Source organism: Cydia amplana, chromosome 4, assembly GCF_948474715.1.
Source record: "Cydia amplana chromosome 4, ilCydAmpl1.1, whole genome shotgun sequence".
Lineage (NCBI taxonomy): Eukaryota > Metazoa > Arthropoda > Insecta > Lepidoptera > Tortricidae > Cydia > Cydia amplana.
The window spans coordinates 2710799-2732867 of record NC_086072.1 but is presented as its reverse complement, the minus strand read 5'-3'; the positions used below and the strand labels follow the sequence as shown (position 1 = coordinate 2732867).

General features: G+C 43.5%; 2 protein-coding genes across 2 annotated transcripts in view; one reads left to right on the top strand and one right to left on the bottom strand.

Annotated features, from left to right (window-relative positions):
* LOC134663108 (mitochondrial intermediate peptidase) overlaps positions 1-22069 on the bottom strand; it is a 39290-nt gene that overhangs the window by 14258 nt on the left and 2963 nt on the right. Inside the window, exons 4-9 of the mRNA XM_063519441.1 lie at positions 21095-21195; positions 19862-20003; positions 17902-18011; positions 17033-17221; positions 16176-16492; positions 14875-15038 (exon numbers count right to left, since the gene is read on the bottom strand). Coding sequence (XP_063375511.1) covers positions 14875-15038; positions 16176-16492; positions 17033-17221; positions 17902-18011; positions 19862-20003; positions 21095-21195 — 1023 coding nt within the window. The remainder of the gene's footprint in view (positions 1-14874; positions 15039-16175; positions 16493-17032; positions 17222-17901; positions 18012-19861; positions 20004-21094; positions 21196-22069) is intronic.
* LOC134647442 (uncharacterized) lies at positions 108-1349 on the top strand. The gene has a single exon (XM_063501789.1). The coding sequence runs from the start codon at positions 108-110 to the stop codon at positions 1347-1349; it is 1242 nt and encodes a 413-aa protein (XP_063357859.1).

The following is a 22069-nucleotide window of genomic DNA, read 5'->3' as shown; positions in this document are numbered from 1 at the left end:
AATAAAATTATAACGGTGTCAAATCAGTGTCAGCACTTTTCTTATAAACTGTGAATATACGCGGAGTTATACAAACTGTGTAATGGATACAATTTCACAACGTTGCGATGACTGGTAGAGACGCATTTAATAGAAGTTCACGAACTCTGCGAAGCCCTCCTCCAGAAAGAAGACCGGCTATGGAAACTGCCCAAGGAACCCCGGTAGCCGTAGCACCAGCCGAAGGACCCGAAATTGTATCAACTACCGAAATCCAGAATTGGATATCCGAAATTGAAAGGCGCCTGAATGAAATTTGCACCATTTCAAATGAGGGCAAGTTAAATACAGACCAAAAAATTAGAATAAACACGCTTAGTAAAAGCGTTTTGGGCGGAATCTCTCAAATGGCTGTTCAGTATCAAGCGGTCAAACAGAATTTCTTACTTTGCCAAACTCAAGTGAATACCCTGTCCCAGCAAAAAAACATTAGCACCCAACTTCATGAAATCAAGCAGCACCTGGAAGCTAAAACAACAACCGAAGCAAAACAATCCTTCGCCGACATGGTCAGGACCGGGAAAAGTTCAGCTGTGGTGCCCACCAATACTAGCAGCATCGCAATTTACCCTGCAGATAAAGAAAAATCTAGTGAGGATACCAAACACCTGATCCAAAACTTAATCAAGCCAGAGGCCCTAAAACTTCACGTTCGCGGTATGAGGAAGACAAAGAATGGTGGTATCATAATCAGCACTGATAGAAAGGATGACCTCGAAAAGCTTAAAGCATCTCAGCAGCTTCAGCAATCGGGACTTAAAGTGGAAGACACGACCAAAAGGAGACCGAAGATAATCATACTAGGAGTCCCGACAAATATGACCGAAAAAGAGGTATTCGATTGTATTTTCGAACAAAACGTTGTGGACCTTCAACCGAGTCTCTCCAGGGACATATTTATGAGCTCAGTGAAACTTAGTCATAAATCAGGAAAAAAGGACTTATCCACCTGCAACTACATTCTAGAATGCACAGCCGAAATACGACGAATGCTTATACAACAACAGCGCATTTTTATTAATTGGACATCTTGCCCAGTACGAGACTTTACTCTCTTGACCAGGTGTTATTTTTGCCATTTATACGGCCATTCGGCTAAATATTGCAGAGATACAGCACCTACGTGTGGACATTGTGGGTCATCAGGACACAGTATAAAAGAGTGCACAAAACAAGGCGATCCTCCCAAATGCGCTACATGTCAACGCTTTAAGAAGCCGTGCAATCATAAAACCGGAGACGAGCAGTGTCCAGCGATGAAATTTGCGCAAATCAGATATTTAAATTCCATAGACTATGAAGGCGACTAGAGCGCTGCGATTAAACGCCATTTGCTGCACTTATCAACAAAGGTAGATAACGCAAACAACGTCTTACTTGATGAGCTACATTGAATTTAAAATTAGGATAGACTTATTTGTAGAAATTGTATAGTTATGTCATGACTTAACATTTTTAATAGTAGAACATAGTCACTTAATTTATTGTTATTATCTATCTATACATATAATAAAGCTGAAGAGGGTCGAAAGTCTGTACATGGAAGATATTCGAAAAAAAGTTGGTTGGGGATACTTAGAATCGATAACAGAACACGTTCCAACAGTTTTTAGAATTTTTGTCTGTTTGTCTGTTTATCTGTTTATCTGTTTGTCTGTTTATTTGACCGCGCATCACGTGAAAACGGCTGAACGGATTTTGATGCAAACTTTACTAATCTGTCAAGAAACTCCCTGGCCCTATTTTAGGCTAGAAAAATTCAACCCCTAAAAGGGGGGGTGGCCACTACACTCAATTAAGTTATGTTTGCACCTGAATCTTATGGCGCTAACTTAAGAAAGTGGTGCACACTTTTTTTTGTGAATGTACTTTGTAAAAAAAACAACATTTTTCTTAGTCAATGTCAAACGTCTTTGCAAATACATATTAAATCACATTTATAGACGGGTCTAGCGCGGGTTTATTGACAATAATTAACATTATGTGAAGTGGGTGGTTTGAAAATATGATGTCTACCCCAAACTTTTTCATACACTTTTCGTCGGGTAGTTGCACAAATCTCTGTTTTGACATTTTGTTGGGACATCAGTTAGCCGCGACCATGACCAGTGAAACCTGTGTCGAAACGTCGGTAAATAAAGGTAATAAAATAAATTTCGAGATAGGCCCGCCCGTCTATAAATGTGAGTTAATATGTGTTCGAAACGCGAAAGTTTTTAAATAGGTATTAAGTAATTGTAAATGTCAAACAATTTGGGACTTGCATTTTAAACGCGTTACCATACCTATCCGAAAAAAACTAATTTTTCGCGAAATTCTCGCAACGTATTGAGGTTACAAGGTAGCACGGTCTCAGGAATCTGAGGAAGAATCGGAGACGTTCACGCAGTGCGAAGAACGGTTGACCGCTCAGCGGATTCGCACGACAGACGCGCTCGACGGTAAGTACTGCGGTGCATCAGCGGGTACTGGAGAGCCCAGCACACACATTAACCTACATTAATACTATTGTTCTGTGTTTAAGCACTGACAGCCTGGACGCTTCGGGCCTTCCTCCCTACGCGGAGCTCGGCCTTCGGCCTTCGCACTTAGACAGTTATACTATTGTTCTGTGATTAAGCACTGACATCCAGGACGCTTCGGGCCTTCGGCCCTACGCGGAGCTCGGCCTTCGGCTTTCGCATTAGATATCCACACCAAAATTCAACCATTGCGGCGGTGTCCCTGACATAGCCTCTCTCAATTTTTTCTATCAAAAAAATTCGCGCTCGCTACGCTCGCGTTTTTAACTTTTAAGGTTAAGCCTACTTTGATAAAGGTGGCATTCTGGGCACCCTACCGAGCGACTACTACTACGACGGACACTTCGGGCCTTCGGCTCTAAGCGGAGCTCGGCCTTCGGCTTTCGGATTTAGACACTGATACCATTGTTCTGTGATTAAGCACTGACATCCTGGACGCTTCAGGCCTTTGGCCCTACGCGGAGCTCGGCCTTCGGCTTTCGCATTAGATATCCACACCAAAATTTCACGTAAACCACTGCGGCTATGTCCCTGACATAGCCTCTCTAATTTTTTTTCTATCAAAAAAAATTCGCGCTCGCTACGCTCGCGTTTTTAATACGATTTTAAAGGTTAAGCCTAATTTGATAAAGGTGGCATTCTGGGCACCCTATCGAGCGACTACTACTACGACTTAAACACTTACATCCTGGACGCTTCGGGCCTTTGGCCCTACGCGGAGCTCGGCCTTCGGCCTTCGCATTTAGATACTGATACTATTGTTCTGTGCTTAAGTACTGACAGCCTGGACGCTTCGGGCCTTCGGCCCTACATGGAGCTCGGCCTTCGGCTTTCGCATTAGATATCCACACCAACGTTTCACGTAAACCATTGCGGCTGTGTCCCTGACAACATTACTCCCATCTCTCAATTATTTTTCTATCAAAAAAAATTCGCGCTCGCTGCGCTCGCGTTTTTAATACGATTTTAAGGGTTAAGCCCTACTTTAATAAAGATGGCATTCTGGGCACCCTACCAAGCGACTACGACTTAGGCCAATTTATAATTAAACATTTTTTTACACTGTTAAAAGTAATCCCCGGTACATACATATATGTAGATATTTAGTTGTGCATACATAAACATAACTGTAAATAAAGTGTAAATACTCGGCCTCAAGTTTTTGATATTTATAATATTCTCCTTTCCTGTAATCTTACTTCTAACTAATATAATATTAGACCTAAATTCGAAAGTTTGTTAGGAAGTATGGATTTCTATGTGTATAAATCTTAATTTTTCATGCTCAGAATGATTTGACTGGAGGACAGAATTGGATGATATTTGCTATGGACATGTTTTGGATAGGTACACTCAAGAACGTAAAAATACAAAAGTAGTACTGTATTGTCCGTTATACACCTTTTTTTTTTTTTTTTAAGAGGGGAAATGCTTTAAGCATACCACCCGGCGCGGGGACGGGCCGGGATGGTTATGTGGGACTCCCTGTTGTGAGCTAATGAGACCCCAGGTTTACCCACTAAAACCCCTCTGTTGCCGCCTCGCTGCTATAAGGAACGCCGAAGTACTCTTCCGCAACCTCGCCAGCGGCCGTCCGGACTCGGACCCGACTCTTGGGGAAATCACCCCTTCACCTCATTGGGCGCGTTGGCTACACATCGCGCCCGCCCACGCAGGGGTCCGTTATACACCTACTATAACTCTGTGTCGTTTAAATCACGTCTAATATTGGAATAAGGGCGAACTACTACTACTAAGGGCGGACTATTGGTTTTGGAGTGTAGTTTTGTTTAGTGGTAAGTACCTACCTAATTGTAAAATATTTTATCTGGACTTCAGTCCGCTAATCGTATCCATCTGTCAACTTTACTTCAAGTTCCGCCTCCAGGGGAGAGAAAGAGAAATTAGGGATGAATTAGCTTACTGACACAGACCGAATTCCACGCGGGCGGAGCCGCGGGCACAGCTAGTAAATAATATTTTTGTTAACTTAAGCATTTCCCCACTTACTCATTGACCTACAAAATTTGCATACCTAAGATACAAGTAAATGTTTACTTAGTTTAGGTATGTTTATTAAATTATATTTAGCAATTGAAAATAAAATTATAGTTGGTATTTTAGTTCTAACTTTATTAAAGTGTATTAGAAAATAATATGTATGAATGTCCTATTACTTAAGTATATATTGCATAATTACCATTGTAAAAATCAAACTAGCATAAGTTTTATTGAATAAATATTATCTTATCTTATCTTATTATCTTAACCATGGCATTAATAATAATAATAAAAATTCATTTATTTCGACCAACATAGGATCATATTACATTATAATATTACATTAAAATTAAATATAAACTAAACTAAATTACATTAACATAAATTAAAATCAAAATGGGGTTCTGTACAAGCAACCATGGCATTAATAATAATAATAAAAATTCATTTATTTCGACCAACATAGGACCATATTACATTATAATATTACATTAAAATTAAATATAAACTAAACTAAATTACATTAACATAAATTAAAATCAAAATGGGGTTCTGTACAAGCAACCATGGCATTAATAATAATAATAAAAATTCATTTATTTCGACCAACATAGGATCATATTACATTATAATATTACATTAAAATTAAATATAAACTAAACTAAATTACATTAACATAAATTAAAATCAAAATGGGGTTCTGTACAAGCAACCATGGCATTAATAATAATAATTAAATAGGAGCAGCGATTATCGGATCAGGTGCGCGTCATTCAGAGGCTAAAGCGCCTGGATGACGCGACACTTGATCGGCTTCGCCAGGAGGCTCTCTCTGCTCGCGCGGACTCCACCTCGGTGCGAGATCTGCCCGCCATGTCGCCGGATCCGGTGCCCGCACCCGACCTGGCACCGGGGGCGCCACGGGTTGATTTTTGCACCGATGAGGGGGATTTTGCGAGTCAGAATGTGAGTACAACTGCTAATGAGCAACTGAGGAGGACTTTGGAAGAGGCGATTACGCAGTATCGTGCCACAACCAACTCTAGGCCCCGATTACCACGTCTGCCTATGAATAGACGCAATCTAGCGCTAATGGGAGCCCTAAACGCTTTACTAGAGCCACATTTACGGACTAGTAAAGATTTAGATGATACGCACTCAATCATGTACTGCGGAGCCATCGCGGCGTGCCGTGTTGCTCGAGTCAAGTTTCCGGACGCTGAACGTGCACCTAGGACCGTCGGAGGTGTCCCTGCATGGCAAGCGCGGATTGAGCGACGTATCAGCTCGTTTAGGACTCTCATCGCAAAGCTGATCTGCTTCAGGGGGGGCAACAATCGCCCCCGAGTAATGCGCTTTGTGAACCAGGCGTTCGTGGGGACGGATATCAGGCCCCGCGACTACATGGCCAATGTCACAGAGCGCATCGACTTTCTAAAGCAGAAAGTCTATGCATGGGCAAACCGTATTCGCCGCTACAGAGAGCGTGTGGATCGATTCCAGCAGAATCGCCGTTTTCAAAGTGACCAAAGGAAGGTATACCGAAAGTGGGAGGAAACCAACCTTCGTGCGTCCGACACGCAGCCACCGGATGCTACTGCCATGACTGACTTCTGGCGTAGCATCTGGTCGGTGCCTGTCGGACACACCGAGGGGGGTTGGATGAGTGTTGTCGAGCGTGAGTGCGAGTCCATCGAATCCATGGGGGCAGTCACCATCAGCCCCGATGACGTGAGTTGTGCCATCCGCACGGCCCAGAACTGGAAAAGTCCTGGGCCGGATGGATTGCACAACTTCTGGCTAAAGTGGTTCCGATGCTCGCACTCGCGCTTGGCAGCACAATTTCAACAAGCCCTCGAGCTTGGTTCTCTCCCACCTTCCTTAACAACTGGTGTCACCTTCCTGCTCTATAAGTCCGGTAGTACCACGGAAGCGAAGAACTACAGACCCATCACATGCTTACCTACACTATACAAGCTCCTTACATCCATTTTGAGAGCAAAAATCAACGCGCACATTGTCGCAAACAATATTCTGGCTTCCGCTCAAAATGGATGTAGGGTTGGGTCCCGTGGTACTAAAGAGCTCCTCCTCATAGACATGACCATCTGCCAACAAGTCCGGCGGAACAGGGGTGCCCTCTCAGTCGCTTGGATTGACTATAAGAAGGCCTATGATTCGGTGCCTCATTCATGGCTGGGGAGGGTCTTAGAGCTTTATAAAGTTGATGCAGCTTTGAGAGCCTTCCTAAGCGCGTGTATGAGGCAGTGGACCACAGTCCTTCGTCAACCAGGAGGCGGAGATGACCGCCCTGGCCCGCAGGATTTTATAAGGATTGAGCGAGGAATCTTTCAGGGCGACAGTCTGAGTCCCCTGTGGTTCTGCCTAGCTTTGAATCCCCTCAGCACCCTGCTGAAGGATTTGGGACTAGGTTGCCGGCTCCGGAGTGGGGGTGAAGTCATTTCTCACCTTCTGTACATGGATGACCTCAAATTATTTGCACCAAATAGCCGAGACTTGTTGGAGCTACTGAAAACCACCGACGTCTTCAGTAGTGCCATCAACATGGAGTTTGGTGTCGATAAATGTGCGGTTATGCATGTACAGCGGGGCAGGGTTGTAAATTCAACAAATTTACAACCTTCTGAGACAATGTCTTTCAGATCTATCTCTGAGTCAGAAACCTATAAATACCTTGGTATGTCACAGTCGTTGGGTATTGAGGACGAGGGTATTAGACGGTCGGTGAAGGAGCGCTTTTTCAGTCGGCTCACAAAAGTCCTTAACAGTCTTTTGTCAGGAGGCAACAAAGTGCGCGCCTTCAACGCCTGGGTAATGCCCCTGCTCATATACTCCTTTGGCATACTAAGGTGGACTCAGACCGAGCTGGATGCCCTGGATCGGAGGGTCCGATCACTGCTCACCGCGCATCGCATGCTACACCCACGCTCGTCAGTTATGAGATTGTACATCCCACGGAAATGTGGAGGCCGAGGCTTCCTAAACGCCAAGGATCTCCACAACCGCGAGGTGTACAATCTCAGGAATTATTTCCTTAACAACGAGTGTGGGATGCATCGTGATGTGGTGGCAGTAGACAGGAACCTCACGCCGCTCTCCTTGGCAAACGAGAACTGGCGCAAACCTGTGGTACTAAGTACTGCGGATCGCAAGGCGGCATGGGAGAGTAAGGTGCTACACGGGCGGTTCTACAAGGCCCTCACGGGACCCGATGTGGACCTGCTCGCGTCGGTGAACTGGTTACGATTCGGGGACCTCTTCGGAGAAACCGAGGGTTTTGCCTGTGCAATTGCGGACGAAGTAATGATGACGAACAACTATCGGAAATATATCCTGAAGGACGGTACGGTCGACATTTGTCGGGCATGCCGTCGTCCCGGAGAGTCACTCAGGCATATCATTTCCGGTTGTTCTCATCTTGCGAACGGCGAGTACTTGCACAGACATAATCTCGTAGCCAGGATTATACACCAGCAGCTTGCTCTTCTATACGGCCTTGTGAACCGCGAAGTACCGTACTACAAGTATTCACCTGCGCCAGTTCTCGAGAATGGTCGTGCCACGCTCTATTGGGATCGATCTGTCATCACTGACAGGACTATTGTAGCCAATAAGCCTGACATTGTGATAATAGATCGATCGCAACGCCGGGCCGTGCTCGTTGACATCACCATCCCCCATGATGAGAATCTCGTGAGAGCCGAGAAGGACAAGTCCAGCAAGTACCTAGACTTGGCTCACGAGATAACCGCCATGTGGGATGTTGATTCGACGATCATTGTCCCGATAGTCGTTTCAGTGAACGGTCTAATAGCGAAGAGTCTCGACCAACATCTTGAGAGACTCTCGCTAGGTGGTTGGATCAAGGGTCAGATGCAGAAGGCGGTGATCTTGGACACGGCGCGGATAGTCCGCCGGTTCCTCTCTCTGCAGCCCTGACCACCGGCAGCTTGGGCCTTGCCCCGCTGCTGGCGGCACCCTAGGTTAGGTTTTTTATAATATGTTTATAAGTATTTTGTATTGTTTTTGTAAGTGTTTTTGTATTTTATTTTTATATCCATATTATAAAATAACCTAACTTAAGACCAAAAATAAATAAAGAGAAGTAATAATTAAAAAAAAAAAAAAAAAAAAACCGCTCTGACAATGACAGACGTCTCGTAAATCTTATTTGCTATAATTATATTTTTATACGTTTTTATTGTTAAAACTATTGTGTATTTTGCCATCAAATGAACCTTTGACCTGGATAAATATGTGAAAACATAAAATATCGACTATAATACGTGTGACTCAAATTCTATACACACGCCACGGACATGACATTTGTTTGACAAAACGGTCAACACAATATTACGGCAAAACGGTAAAAAAGTATGAAACGATGATTACGAGGAGTCAAAAACGTGCAGCGGAGTCGACCAACAACGCACGCCCACCACCCCCGCCCGCCTCGTCCAGTTCCTCGTCCACACCGTCGTCAGGCGACGAGTTCGCAACGGCGCCTGACACAGACGGGTCCAGTGACGAGAACGGGCCGCCGCCGCCGCCGCCACGACCACCTGCGCGACGAGGGCGGCCACCGCTGCCGGCACGCTTGGGGCCTGCGGGACATCTTGCCCCGCCCACGGCTCCCGCTACCGGTGGTATAGTGCGACGCATGCGATGGACTCGACAAATGAACGAGAACGTCATGCGCGCCTATTATGGGGCTACAGAGGGGGGAACACAACTATCCGCCTATCGTTCAAGAATACTGCCTCTGTTTCAGGTTCTTGAACCCACCATCACCGTGTCGGAGCAGCGATTATCGGATCAGGTGCGCGTCATTCAGCGGCTAAAGCGGTTGGATGACTCGACACTTGATCGGCTTCGCCTGGAGGCTCTCTCTGCTTGCGCGGCCTCCACCTTGGCGCAGGACCCGCCCGCGACGTCGCCGGATCCGGTGCCGACACCCGACCAGGCACCGGGGGCACCGCGGGTGGATCTCAGCGCCGACGAGGAGGAGATCGCGCAGTGTGTGAGTAGTACAGCCAATGAGCAATTGAGGAGGACTCTGGATGAGGCGATTACGCAGTATCGCTCCGCTCCCAACACTAGGCCACGATTACCACGTTTGCCTATGAATAGACGCAATCTAGCGCTAATGGGAGCCCTAAACGCTTTACTAGAGCCATATCTACGGACTAGTAAAGATTTAGATGATACGCACGCGATCATGTATTGCGGAGCCATCGCGGCGTGCCGTGTTGCACGAGTCAAGCTTCCGGACTCTGAACGTGCACCTAGGACCGCCGGAGGTGCCCCCGCATGGCAAATACGGATCGAGCGACGTATCAGCTCTTTTAGGACTCTGATTGCAAAGCTGATCTGCTTTAGGGGGGGCAATAACCGCCCCCGAGTAATGCGCTTTGTGAATCAGGCGTTCGTGGGGACGGGTATTGAGCCCCGCGACTATATTGCCAATATCACGGAGCGCATCGACTTTCTTAAGCAGAAAGTCTATGCATGGGCAAACCGTATTCGCCGCTACAGAGAGCGTGTGGATCGATTCCAGCAGAATCGTCTTTTCCAGAGTGACCAAAGGAAGGTGTACCGAAAGTGGGAGGAAACTAACCTTCGTGAGTCCGACACGCAGCCGCCGGATCCTACTGTCATGACTGACTTTTGGCGTAGCATCTGGTCGGTGCCTGTCGGACACACCGAGGGGAGTTGGATGAATGTTGTCGAGCGTGAATGCGAGTCCATCGAACCTATGGGGGTAGTCACTATCACCCCCGATGACGTAAGTTGTGCCATCCGCACGGCCCAGAACTGGAAAAGTCCTGGGCCGGATGGATTGCACAACTTCTGGCTAAAATGGTTCCGATGCTCGCACTCGTGCTTGGCAGCACAATTTCAACAAGCCCTTGAGCTTGGTTCTCTCCCACCTTCCTTAGCAACTGGTGTCACCTTCCTGCTCTATAAGTCCGGTAGTACCACGGAAGCGAAGAATTACAGACCCATCACGTGCTTACCTACACTCTATAAGCTCCTTACATCCATTTTGAGGACAAAAATCAACGCGCACATTGTCGCTAACAATATTTTGGCCCCCGCTCAAAATGGATGTAGGGTTGGGTCCCGTGGTACTAAAGAGCTCCTCCTCATAGACATGACCATTTGCCAACAAATCCGGCGGAACAAGGAGGCCCTCTCGGCCGCTTGGATTGACTATAAGAAGGCCTATGATTCGGTGCCTCATTCATGGCTGGGGAGGGTCTTAGAGTTGTATAAAGTTGATGCAGCTTTGAGAGCCTTTCTAAGCGCATGTATGAGGCAGTGGACCACAGTCCTTCGTCAACCAGGAGGCGGGGATGACCGCCCTGGCCCGCAGGATTTCATAAGGATTGAGCGAGGAATATTTCAGGGTGATAGTCTGAGTCCCCTATGGTTCTGCCTAGCTCTGAATCCCCTCAGCACCCTGCTGAAGGATTTGGGTCTAGGTTGCCGGCTTCGGAGAGAGGGTGAAGTCATCTCTCACCTTCTGTACATGGATGACCTCAAATTATTTGCACCAAATAACCAAGACTTGAAGGAGCTACTGAACACCACCGAAGTCTTCAGTAGTGCCATCAACATGGAGTTTGGTGTCGATAAATGTGCGGTTATGCATGTACAGCGGGGGAGGGTTGTAAATTCAACAAATTTACAACCTTCTGAGACAATGTCTTTCAGATCTATCTCTGAATCAGAAACCTACAAATACCTTGGTATGTCACAGTCGTTGGGTATTGAGGACGAGGGTATTAGACGGTCGGTGAAGGAGCGCTTTTTCAGTCGGCTCACAAAAGTCCTTAACAGTCTTTTGTCAGGAGGCAACAAAGTGCGCGCCTTCAACGCCTGGGTAATGCCCCTACTCACATACTCCTTTGGCATACTAAGGTGGACTCAGACCGAGCTGGACGCCCTGGATCGGAGGGTCCGATCACTGCTCACCGCACATCGCATGCTACACCCACGCTCGTCGGTTATGAGATTGTACATCCCACGGAAATGTGGAGGCCGAGGCTTCCTAAACGCCAAGGATCTCCACAACCGCGAGGTGTACAATCTCAGGAATTATTTCCTTAACAACGAGTGTGGGATGCATCGTGATGTGGTGGCAGTAGACAGGAACCTCACGCCGCTCTCCTTGGCAAACGAGAACTGGCGCAAACCTGTGGTACTAAGTACTGCGGATCGCAAGGCGGCATGGGAGAGTAAGGTGCTACACGGGCGGTTCTACAAGGCCCTCACGGGACCCGATGTGGACCTGCTCGCGTCGGTGAACTGGTTACGATTCGGGGACCTCTTCGGAGAAACCGAGGGTTTTGCCTGTGCAATTGCGGACGAAGTAATGATGACGAACAACTATCGGAAATATATCCTGAGGGACGGTACGGTCGACATTTGTCGGGCATGCCGCCGTCCCGGAGAGTCACTCAGGCATATCATTTCCGGTTGTTCTCATCTTGCTAACGGCGAGTACTTGCACAGACATAATCTCGTAGCCAGGATTATTCACCAGCAGCTTGCTCTTCTATACGGTCTTGTGGACCGCGAAGTACCGTACTACAAGTATTCACCTGTGCCGGTTCTCGAGAATGGCCGTGCCACGCTCTATTGGGATCGATCTATTATCACTGACAGGACTATTGTAGCCAATAAGCCTGACATTGTGATAATAGATCGAGCGCAACGCCGGGCCGTGCTCGTTGACATCACCATCCCCCATGATGAGAATCTCGTGAAAGCCGAGAAGGACAAGTCCAGTAAGTACCTAGACTTGGCTCACGAGATAACCGCCATGTGGGATGTTGATTCGACGATCATTGTCCCGATAGTTGTTTCAGCGAACGGTCTAATAGCGAAGAGTCTCGACCAACATCTTGAGAGACTCTCGCTAGGTGGTTGGATCAAGGGTCAGATGCAGAAGGCGGTGATCTTGGACACGGCGCGGATAGTCCGTCGGTTCCTCTCTCTGCAGCCCTGACCACCGGCAGCTTGGGCCTTGCCCCGCTGCTGGCGGCACCCTAGGTTAGGTTTTTTTATAATATGTTTATAAGTATTTTGTATTGTTTTTGTAAGTGTTTTTGTATTTTATTTTTATATCCATATTATAAATTAACCTAACTTAAGATGATAAATAAATAAAGAGAATAATAATAAAAATTTATTTATTTCGACCAACATAGGATCATATTACATTATAATATTACATTAAAATTAAATATAAACTAAACTAAATTACATTAACATAAATTAAAATCAAAATATAACAATTATATTACCTACATAACCTATTCTAACACAAATCCTTAGAGTGGCTTGGACACCAGCACGTGAATCATATGACAGTGATTCAGGTACTGGCAGTCAAACCTCTCCGCGAACGCCCTCAAGAACTCCTTCGTTTGAAGGCTGGTTAATAGGCTACATGACTAATTTTCATTTATGGTATCAATCGATCGGGTTTATTTTTAGGATCAAATGTCTATATGGGACCCATTGCATTAAAGTAACACAAAAGTCAGAAATTGTAGTCAAAGTTCGACAGTCGCACTTCACTCGCGAAACGCCCTATACAAAACGGCAAGGGAACGTGACGTCAAGGTCTCTGGGAGCCCATCTTGTAGTATGGACAAAGAAAATTGCGTTTTTGTCGGTGAAATATTGCGTTTATGTATATAGTTGCTACACAATATTTTTTTGGATGAAATGTAAGGAATCGAATGGTACCCTTACTTTTATCGTTATTGGAAGTTAAAAAAACACTTAAATTTTGAAACTTTCAGGTCCTGTATTTTTGTAATTTTTCAATATTTTATTTTAATATCCACATTATTGTGATAAATTGCTCGTTTGCTATCTATTTTACTAGATTTTGTTATAAAATTCAACATGTGTCATCATCCCTATTTAGGCCCGGGCTATAAGGCTCTAACTCCAAGAAACTAAGATGACAGTTCGATTTTCTCCAACCTTCCTTACAACCTTCAAAAAAAAAACAGTGTATTCCCACCGCAAAGGCCGGCAACGCACTTATAACCCCTTTGGTATAGCAAGTTCCCATGGGCGACGGTAATCGCTTACCATCAGGCGATTCGTCTGGTCGTTTGCTTCCTATATCATAAAAAAGCAGGATGAATGAGGAGTAAATTGACCAATCGAACTGTAATTTTATTCTCAGGGATGTAAAACAAAGGTGATATTTTTATATGTAATATATTGTAAGGACAAATTTTCGGACAGTAATATGGACGAGCTGTTCCGTCCAAAAAAAAACGATTACTTTCGTATGTGTTTTTCTGCGTTACAAAGATTTTATATTGATTATACTTGTGGGTATATTTGGCCAGATTAAGAAGCTCCTGTATAATACAATGAATGAATCTTGCAACAAATCACAAAGCTTGTTATAAGATATGTTGTACCACGTTCTACTTACATGCTTGAAAGGACTTAACTAAGCACAAAAAGCATGTCCGATATTATTCAAAACTGAACCCTATCACTTTAACACAAAGTTCAAAATCACGTGGGAAATATATTCTTTGCCTTATAAAGGTTTAATACTTTTTAGAGTGACCCAGGAGAACGTAACCATGCAACCGACCTGGTAACTGCCATCGGGCAGTAACTTCCCGCCCTGGATGGTGAAGTGGCAGTCCTGGTGTGGCTTGCCGCGCCGCTCGTACAGGTCGCAGTATATGTGGCCCAGGAGACCCTCGCTCTCGTGCACCACGGCTAGCTTGTACACGTCCCCGGCCCAAGATTCGCCTGTAGAATATTCAAATTTAGAGTGACCCAGGAGAACGTAACCATGCAACCGACCTGGTAACTGCCGTCGGGCAGCAACTTCCAGCCCTGGATGGTGAAGTGGCAGTCCTGGTGTGGCTTGCCGCGCCGCTCGTACAGGTCGCAGTATATGTGGCCCAGGAGACGCTCGCTCTCGTGCACCACGGCTAGCTTGTACACGTCCGGGGCCCAAGATTCGCCTGTAGAATATTCAAATTTAGAGTGACCCAGGAGAACGTAACCATGCAACCGACCTGGTAACTGCCATCGGGCAGTAACTTCCCGCCCTGTATGGTAAAGTGGCAGTCCTGGTGTGGCTTGCCGCGGCGCTCGTACAGGTCGCAGTATATGTGGCCCAGGAGACGCTCGCTCTCGTGCACCACGGCTAGCTTGTACACGTCCCCGGCCCAAGATTCGCCTGTAGAATATTCAAATTTAGAGTGACCCAGGAGAACGTAACCATGCAACCGACCTGGTAACTGCCGTCGGGCAGTAACTTCCCGCCCTGGATGGTGAAGTGGCAGTCCTGGTGCGGCTTGCCGCGGCGCTCGTACAGGTCGCAGTATATGTGGCCCAGGAGACCCTCGCTCTCGTGCACCACGGCTAGCTTGTACACGTCCCCGGCCCAGGATTCGCCTGTAGAATATTCAAACTTAGTTATTTATATATAGTTTGTCAAAGGACTGTCTCATTTCACACTAGTACTAGCACCCAAAAGAAAAGGATGAGTATAGTTTTTTTTGTTCTTATTTACTGACAAATTGGTTTGACCAACTATTTTCATTTTCCGACAAGGTTCACGGCCGCCGCACACGGTAAGCGTGACGTTCAAAGGGTTTGTTTCAATTGCTAGAAAGTTTTGCAGTTATGTGACGTTGACTGGTCTGAGATTAAGATGATGAGATCAGACAGAGAGAAGAGAAGTGTACGATTATTTGTATTTCTTCTTCTTATGAGACATATATTATTATGAGGCTATAAATCTCGAGTTCTATCTATGATGACATTCCGATATCAGTCTAGTTCTTTAGAATATAGATAAAAATAAAACTATGAACCAAATAATGTCATGGATTTAATAAAATAAAAAATAACAAGAGTTTTTAAGCGGTCCATAAGTTTCTGAATAAAAAAAAATCCTGAGTTAATAGTTTTGTACATATACCTAGAATATACACATAGCACTAGCCTTGTTGAGCTTACTGTGGGACTAAGCCGGTTTGTGTCAGATTGTCCTATAATATTTTTTCTACTCCAGCACTTAAATGTGTCAATTAAATGACTGACAGTGATATCTAAAGCAATGTCATTTGAATGATTTGTCTATAGGCTCATAAGATGACTGCTAGCAGTCATCTTATGAGTATAATACAACTGCTTTATTTTTTTTAAAGATACAAGTTCCGATCATCTTGATTGAAAGAGGTATGTTTTCATTTACAATAATAACTCTTTTTTTTTAAATAATAACTCAATTTTTTTTAAATAATAACTCTTTTTTTTAATAATAACTCTTTTTTTTAATAATAACTCTTTTTTTTTTTTTTTTTTTGCTGCAGCTGTCATAGAAAAAGTAATGTATGCAACAGCTCATAATTGGTTCTTAAAATTCTCGGGTCTTTTTTTACAAAACTCGACTACGTCTCGTTTTGTAACTTCGACCCTTGAATTTTAAGAACCCTTATTATATCACTGTTGCATAAACTACTATTATTTATTTCACACAGAATCTCTTCATATCACTATTCGCTGTAGTAAATACTATAATCTCACCTGGTAACATCTCTTCAGACTGCAAACTGATTCCATACAGTTCCTGACACAGCATATTCAGTCCCTCCATGCAACCGCCAAGCGAAAAATACGGGCTAAAATCCGAATTAGCCACATTTAGCAATTGTGTCTTAGCCTTGTGTGTGAAATACGGGGTGTCCCAGCACGAGAGTGTGTCTAGATAGGGCGTTTCTTTAGTTTTCATTTTGAGCATGGCGTCGAAGTCTAGCTGGGCTCGGTCGTGGAGGTGGTCGGAGAGTGTGTCGAGGAACTGGCGGACGTTGGCTGCCGTCTCCATTGTGCTGGCTTTTATTGCTCTGTAACAAGAATTCTTTATCAAATGAGCGGTCTAAGAGCGTTTTCACACTGCCGGATCGATATCAAATGTCGGATGGAGGTAAAATGTAAGACGTGTTTTTCAGTATTTATTTATTAGTTTAATGCAACATAACAAACATACAAATTACTTTTGAACTGAATAATAGTAATAATGTGTGAATTTAATCACTACACCTTATAAAACAAAGTTGCTCGTCGCGTCTGTTTGTATGTTCGCGATAAACTCAAAAACTACTGAACGGATTTTCATGCGGTTTTCACCTATCGATAGAGTGATTCTTGAGGAAGGTTTGTGTATAATTTGTTAACAACCCGTACGAAGCCCGGGCGGGTCGCTAGTAAATTATTATTACTAAAAACGATACATAACGCAAAAAGCTGTTTTTCTCCTAGGCGCCTTCCGACATCTGAATTCACAATCGGTGCGGCGCTTCCAATTTCAGCCCCCCCCCCCCCCCGGCAGCTGTTGGACCGATGATATTTGTTTGTGTGCGTATGTGTACACAGAATTTTCCTACCTGTCAGCATAGCATCCAAAACCGCATAGTTCAGCCAACTCATGCCTAGCATCTAACGTAGTAGTCAGCAGTTCGTCTTGCTGACTGTCCGGGGCCAGGTACAGTCGGTACGCGGCCTCACGGGCGGCCGCCTCGCCGCACTCCGCGTACACTCCGCTCACGATTATGTCGTCGCCTTCTGTGCTGAAACTGGAACAAATAGTGTACTGTTAAAGGTGACTTTTAGATTCAGACACGGCTAGAACTAACTTAATTTAGCTAACTTTAGCCTTTTAGGGTGCCGTACCTCAAAAAGAAAAACAGAACCCTTATAGGATCACTCATACGTCTGTTTCTCCCCTTTATCTCCGAAACTACTAGGTCTAAAATTTTGAAAAAAAAAATACACAAAATGTTCTTTACCTGTAGATGTCAGGAAAACCTATTAAAAATGTGCAGTCAAGCGTGAGTCGGACTTAATTACGTAGTTTTTGATCGGGTTTTTAAAAACATTTCATTCACGATCCACATAAAAAATACCATGTTAAAATTGGGTAATGTACGAAACCCTACGCGCGCGACGCGCGAACGCGAGTCTGACTCGCACTTGACCGGTTTTTGTATCTGAAAATGGCTTTCTGGTCGTAACAAGTAGAAATAAGGTGAGTGTCACCTGAAAACACCAACCAATTTTAACCCGTGAATAAGTGAGAGCCTTTCGTGTGTGACGCTTCACCTTGTTATGTTGTCAGAACGCATGAAGGTTGAAATTAGACGATAGCCGCGCGTATCAATTGACGTTTTTGGCAGTCAAAAGGTTAATAGTCTAATAATGCCTTTACAAAACCACATACTGTGAAGGACGTTTTTAAAAGCTACTTGATACTTACAACTGGCGAACGTTTTGTGGCACCACCTCCCTTGGAACTCGCCGCGGCCGTGCCGCGCCGGCCATGAAGCGCTGCCCGGTTTGAAGTATCAAGTTGTTTAGGCCTACAACCTGAAGCAAACAGTAGAAATAGCCAGTGAAGTGCAAGTTTTAACTTTTTATCTAATTAATCTAATCACATCTAAATTAATTTTAAACATTTATTTATTTAAACTTTATTGCACATAAGAACATCTTAATGTACAAAAGGCGAACTTAATGCCATGAAGCATTCTCTACCAGTCAACCTTAAGGCAAAGCAGAAAAGACTAGGTTATAGGTTTGACGGTAGTTTCGTAGCGAATGGCTGTGATAAATGGACGGACAGACGCATGAGTGATCCTATATGACATATAGGGCTTACATTGTAAGCCCTGTAAGGATTCAGTTTTTTTCCTTTAAGGTACGAAACTCTAAAAACACAAGAAAGACGTGTTAAATTCTAGCGGAGCATCTTAAGCGTAGCGAGGGAATGTGTCTTACTGATAATAAAATTATAAGCAAGCGTTTAGTAGGAATTAAAATGGTTACAGTAAGTAACAAAGAAAGCGTATTGTTTATAAATAATAAACAATACGCGATCGGAATTCTGCTCGATATGACGAAAGCGTACGACCGTGTCCAGTATAATATCCTATTACAGAAATTATATGGGATAGGTGTTAGAGGTATTCCGCATAATTGGTTCAGATCGTACCTTGAAAATCGTCAGCAATGCATAGAAATACAAAACTACGATGAAAATAATGGCGAAATAAATTACACCCATTCGGATTTAAAATATATAAAACATTCCATACCTCAAGGAAGCTCAATAGGATGTCTCCTTTTTTTAATATACATCAACGACCTTCCAAAAACTATACAGCAGGCGTGTACTTTATTTGCCGACGATATCTCCATCCTCACATCGTGTACAGACGACCATAACATAACACAAGACTTAACCACTTTATTAACAAACGTAGTTGACTGGTTATCGGATCACAACTTGGAAGTAAATTTCACAAAAACAAAAATCTTACAGTTTAGGCCTTATCAAAAAACCCCCCTTAATATTGATTTCGCCTTCAATAATATACAATTAGAATGTGTAGATACCGCTCCTCTTCTAGGGTTCGAAGTCGACTGCAATGTTAATTGGAAAGCGCATGTAGCAAAAATAAAAACGAAATTGTCCCAGTTCACGTATGCCTTACGCGAATTAAAAAAAGCATGCGACCTCAACACCGCCTTAACAGCTTACTATTCCTATGCCCATGCTTGGCTTACCTATGGTGTAATTCTATGGGGGAATAGCACAGACGTGGAAAGCCTATTTATATTACAAAAAAAATGTGTACGAATTTTGGCAAACATAAATATACCGGAAAGTACTAAGACACACTTCATCGATCTAAAAATACTTACCTTAACATCAATATACATTTTGGAAACCTGTAAGTTTGTAAAAAAATACCCTCAATTTTATACCAAACATTCAGCTATACCCCGACGTTACGCCAGCAGGTTTCAAAATAAGCTGGTGCAGGTAATACCCTCAAAACTAAAACTACATTCAAAAAGTCCAAACTCAATGGCAATAAAAATATTTAATAAAATTAGTAACGAAATAAATAACACTAAGTCCGACAATGATTTTTTAAAAAAACTAAAAGATCACCTCATTAAAAAAGCTTATTATACATTAAATTAATTTTTTCACGACGAATAATTGCAATTAAAAAAGTACCCCTATACAATAAATAACATTTAAGTATAAATAAATAACATCATGTACAAAAAACTCGATCTCCTCTTGAATAAACTGTTTGCTGTGCCCTACAGGGTGTCATGTTGTACACGATTCTATGCAATAGGTTAAGATACAATGTGATATGCAATAAAGATTATGAGTATGAGTATGAGTAAGCTTAATGAACCTTTTTCCTCTTATTGTTTTCTAGCTGAATGCCACTCTGCTCGAAGTCGAAGAGGAACAGGTCGGCGAGGTGTCGGTCGCCGGAGCTGCCGCGTCTCACGGAGTCGCGGAGCGCCTCGTACAGCCCCTTGTGAGTATTTAGTCTGGAAATAATTCGGTTTAGTTAATATTTTAGTGCTTCAATATATCACACAAAAGGCCCACTGGGCAAACGAAACTCAGGAAAACAAAGAAAACGATGGGTTGACGACATCATAGCAATTGCAGGAAAGACTTGGGAGAATAATGCTACCGACAAAGAGAAATGGAAAAAGATGGAGGAGGCTTTTACCCTTAAGGGATCACACATCGCGAAAACATAACAAAAGAACAGTCAATTTTTAAAACAGATGTGCGAGAAATGAAGCTATATAATAATATAAAAAATATATCACTTGGTAAACACCAATGACAAACCGAGTAGGCTCAAAAGGTGGCAAATACTGAACCAGAGGCACTAGAAGATAAATTCTGTCAAAGTCAAGAGAGAGTATTTAAGGGAAGAACTCTCAAAACCCTGAAAAAAGACAACATCTGATCAGCTAAAACAGCCGATTGCAGGTAAAATGAGATTTTTTTTTTATCACTTATTATATGTAAAAAATATAAAAAAGAAACTGCCAATTACATTTTCAAGGCTAATTTCCTAACTGTTATCATTTAATTTTGCATACAGAAAGCTAGGGTTAATAGCTAATTTTTTTTTGACATACTCCTCCCTGAGGGAGAAACGGGCACAGCTAGTAAGACAATAGGGATGTTGAAAATTTTTAAGAACTGTTTTAATTTTATAGATAGACCCGTAATTATGCCAAAAAATATATTAAAATTATATTTCCATTAATTTTAAATAAGAAATCGAGTTTAATTAATAGAGTGTTTCAATTTCGCACCTAAAACGCTCCAAGCTGTCACGTGATTTTGATGACGTATAACATTGTGCTTGCCTAATTGGTATTTTTTTGAACATATTCCTTCCTGAGGAAGAAACGGACACAGCTAAATAAGTGGGAGCGAGAGGTCAGATCGCGTCGTCTCACTTCCACTTTGTCAAAGGACTGTCTCATTTCAAACATAGACAGAGAGAATCATACAATCTTAGTCTTACACTTGTACTAGCACCCAAAAGAAAAGGATGAGTATAGATTTTTTTGTTTTTATTGACTGACAGATTGGTTTGACCAACTATACTTACTTTTCAACAACGCCACTAACACTAATGCAGGCGTCTTCAGCCGCGGCGGCGAAATGCGACTGCGGGTGCGCGATGCGGACGAACTCTGCCAAGTCTGCCACCTACAATCATATATTGACATTTTTTGGACAAACAGTGAAAAACAATAGAGCTTGAGACGACCTATTAAATAAACAGCTTGTTACCACAGTTTACCATGAGGCATTTTTGGTGAATTTATAAAATAAACTCATAGTTTAACCTTTTCGACGCCGTGTCAAACACAAAAGCTGTCACGCTGACGCCACGTCACCGAAGTGTCAAAACTGAAATTGAACTTTATGCATATGCACGTAGGTCTATGTTGCTCTGTGATATGTGACCGATTAATCGGTCTTTGGCGTTGAACCTATGGTGCGGATATATCGGTCATTGGCGTCCAAAAGGTTAAAATGTGTACTTAGCGTACCATACCGACCTTGACGATCTCACTACGTGTGCATATTTTTGTTTGTATTAATGAAAACTTTGTATCGCTATTGAGAAATAAATAAATCTGAATCTAAAGAGTTAGCCACAAAAAAGTACCTAGTTATGTCAACAAGAAGCTAATAGGTATTACGGTTAAACTCACGTGTAGGGTTTGCAATCCGGATCCGAAATGTTCTTCCCATACATTTCGGATCCGTCGTGCAAACCCTACTCACGTGTAACGTGCGTAACTGAACTGCGCCCATCGTGAACGCTACTCACTCATGTACTATTAGTGCTTGAAAATGGAGGCTCTCCGAAACTTGTTGCACGAGCGACTTAAACATGTGAGTGGTTTTAGGTTAATGTTTTTCACGACAGTTTAACACATTCAGTGCCGAAAACCCGACTACTGGGTATTTTATAATTTCGTTCCCAGGCCGGACGACCCGATAGTCGGGATCGTGGTACCACAGCTTTATATGACGAAATTTTAATGTCCTGGCGCGGATGTCTTGTCTGGCT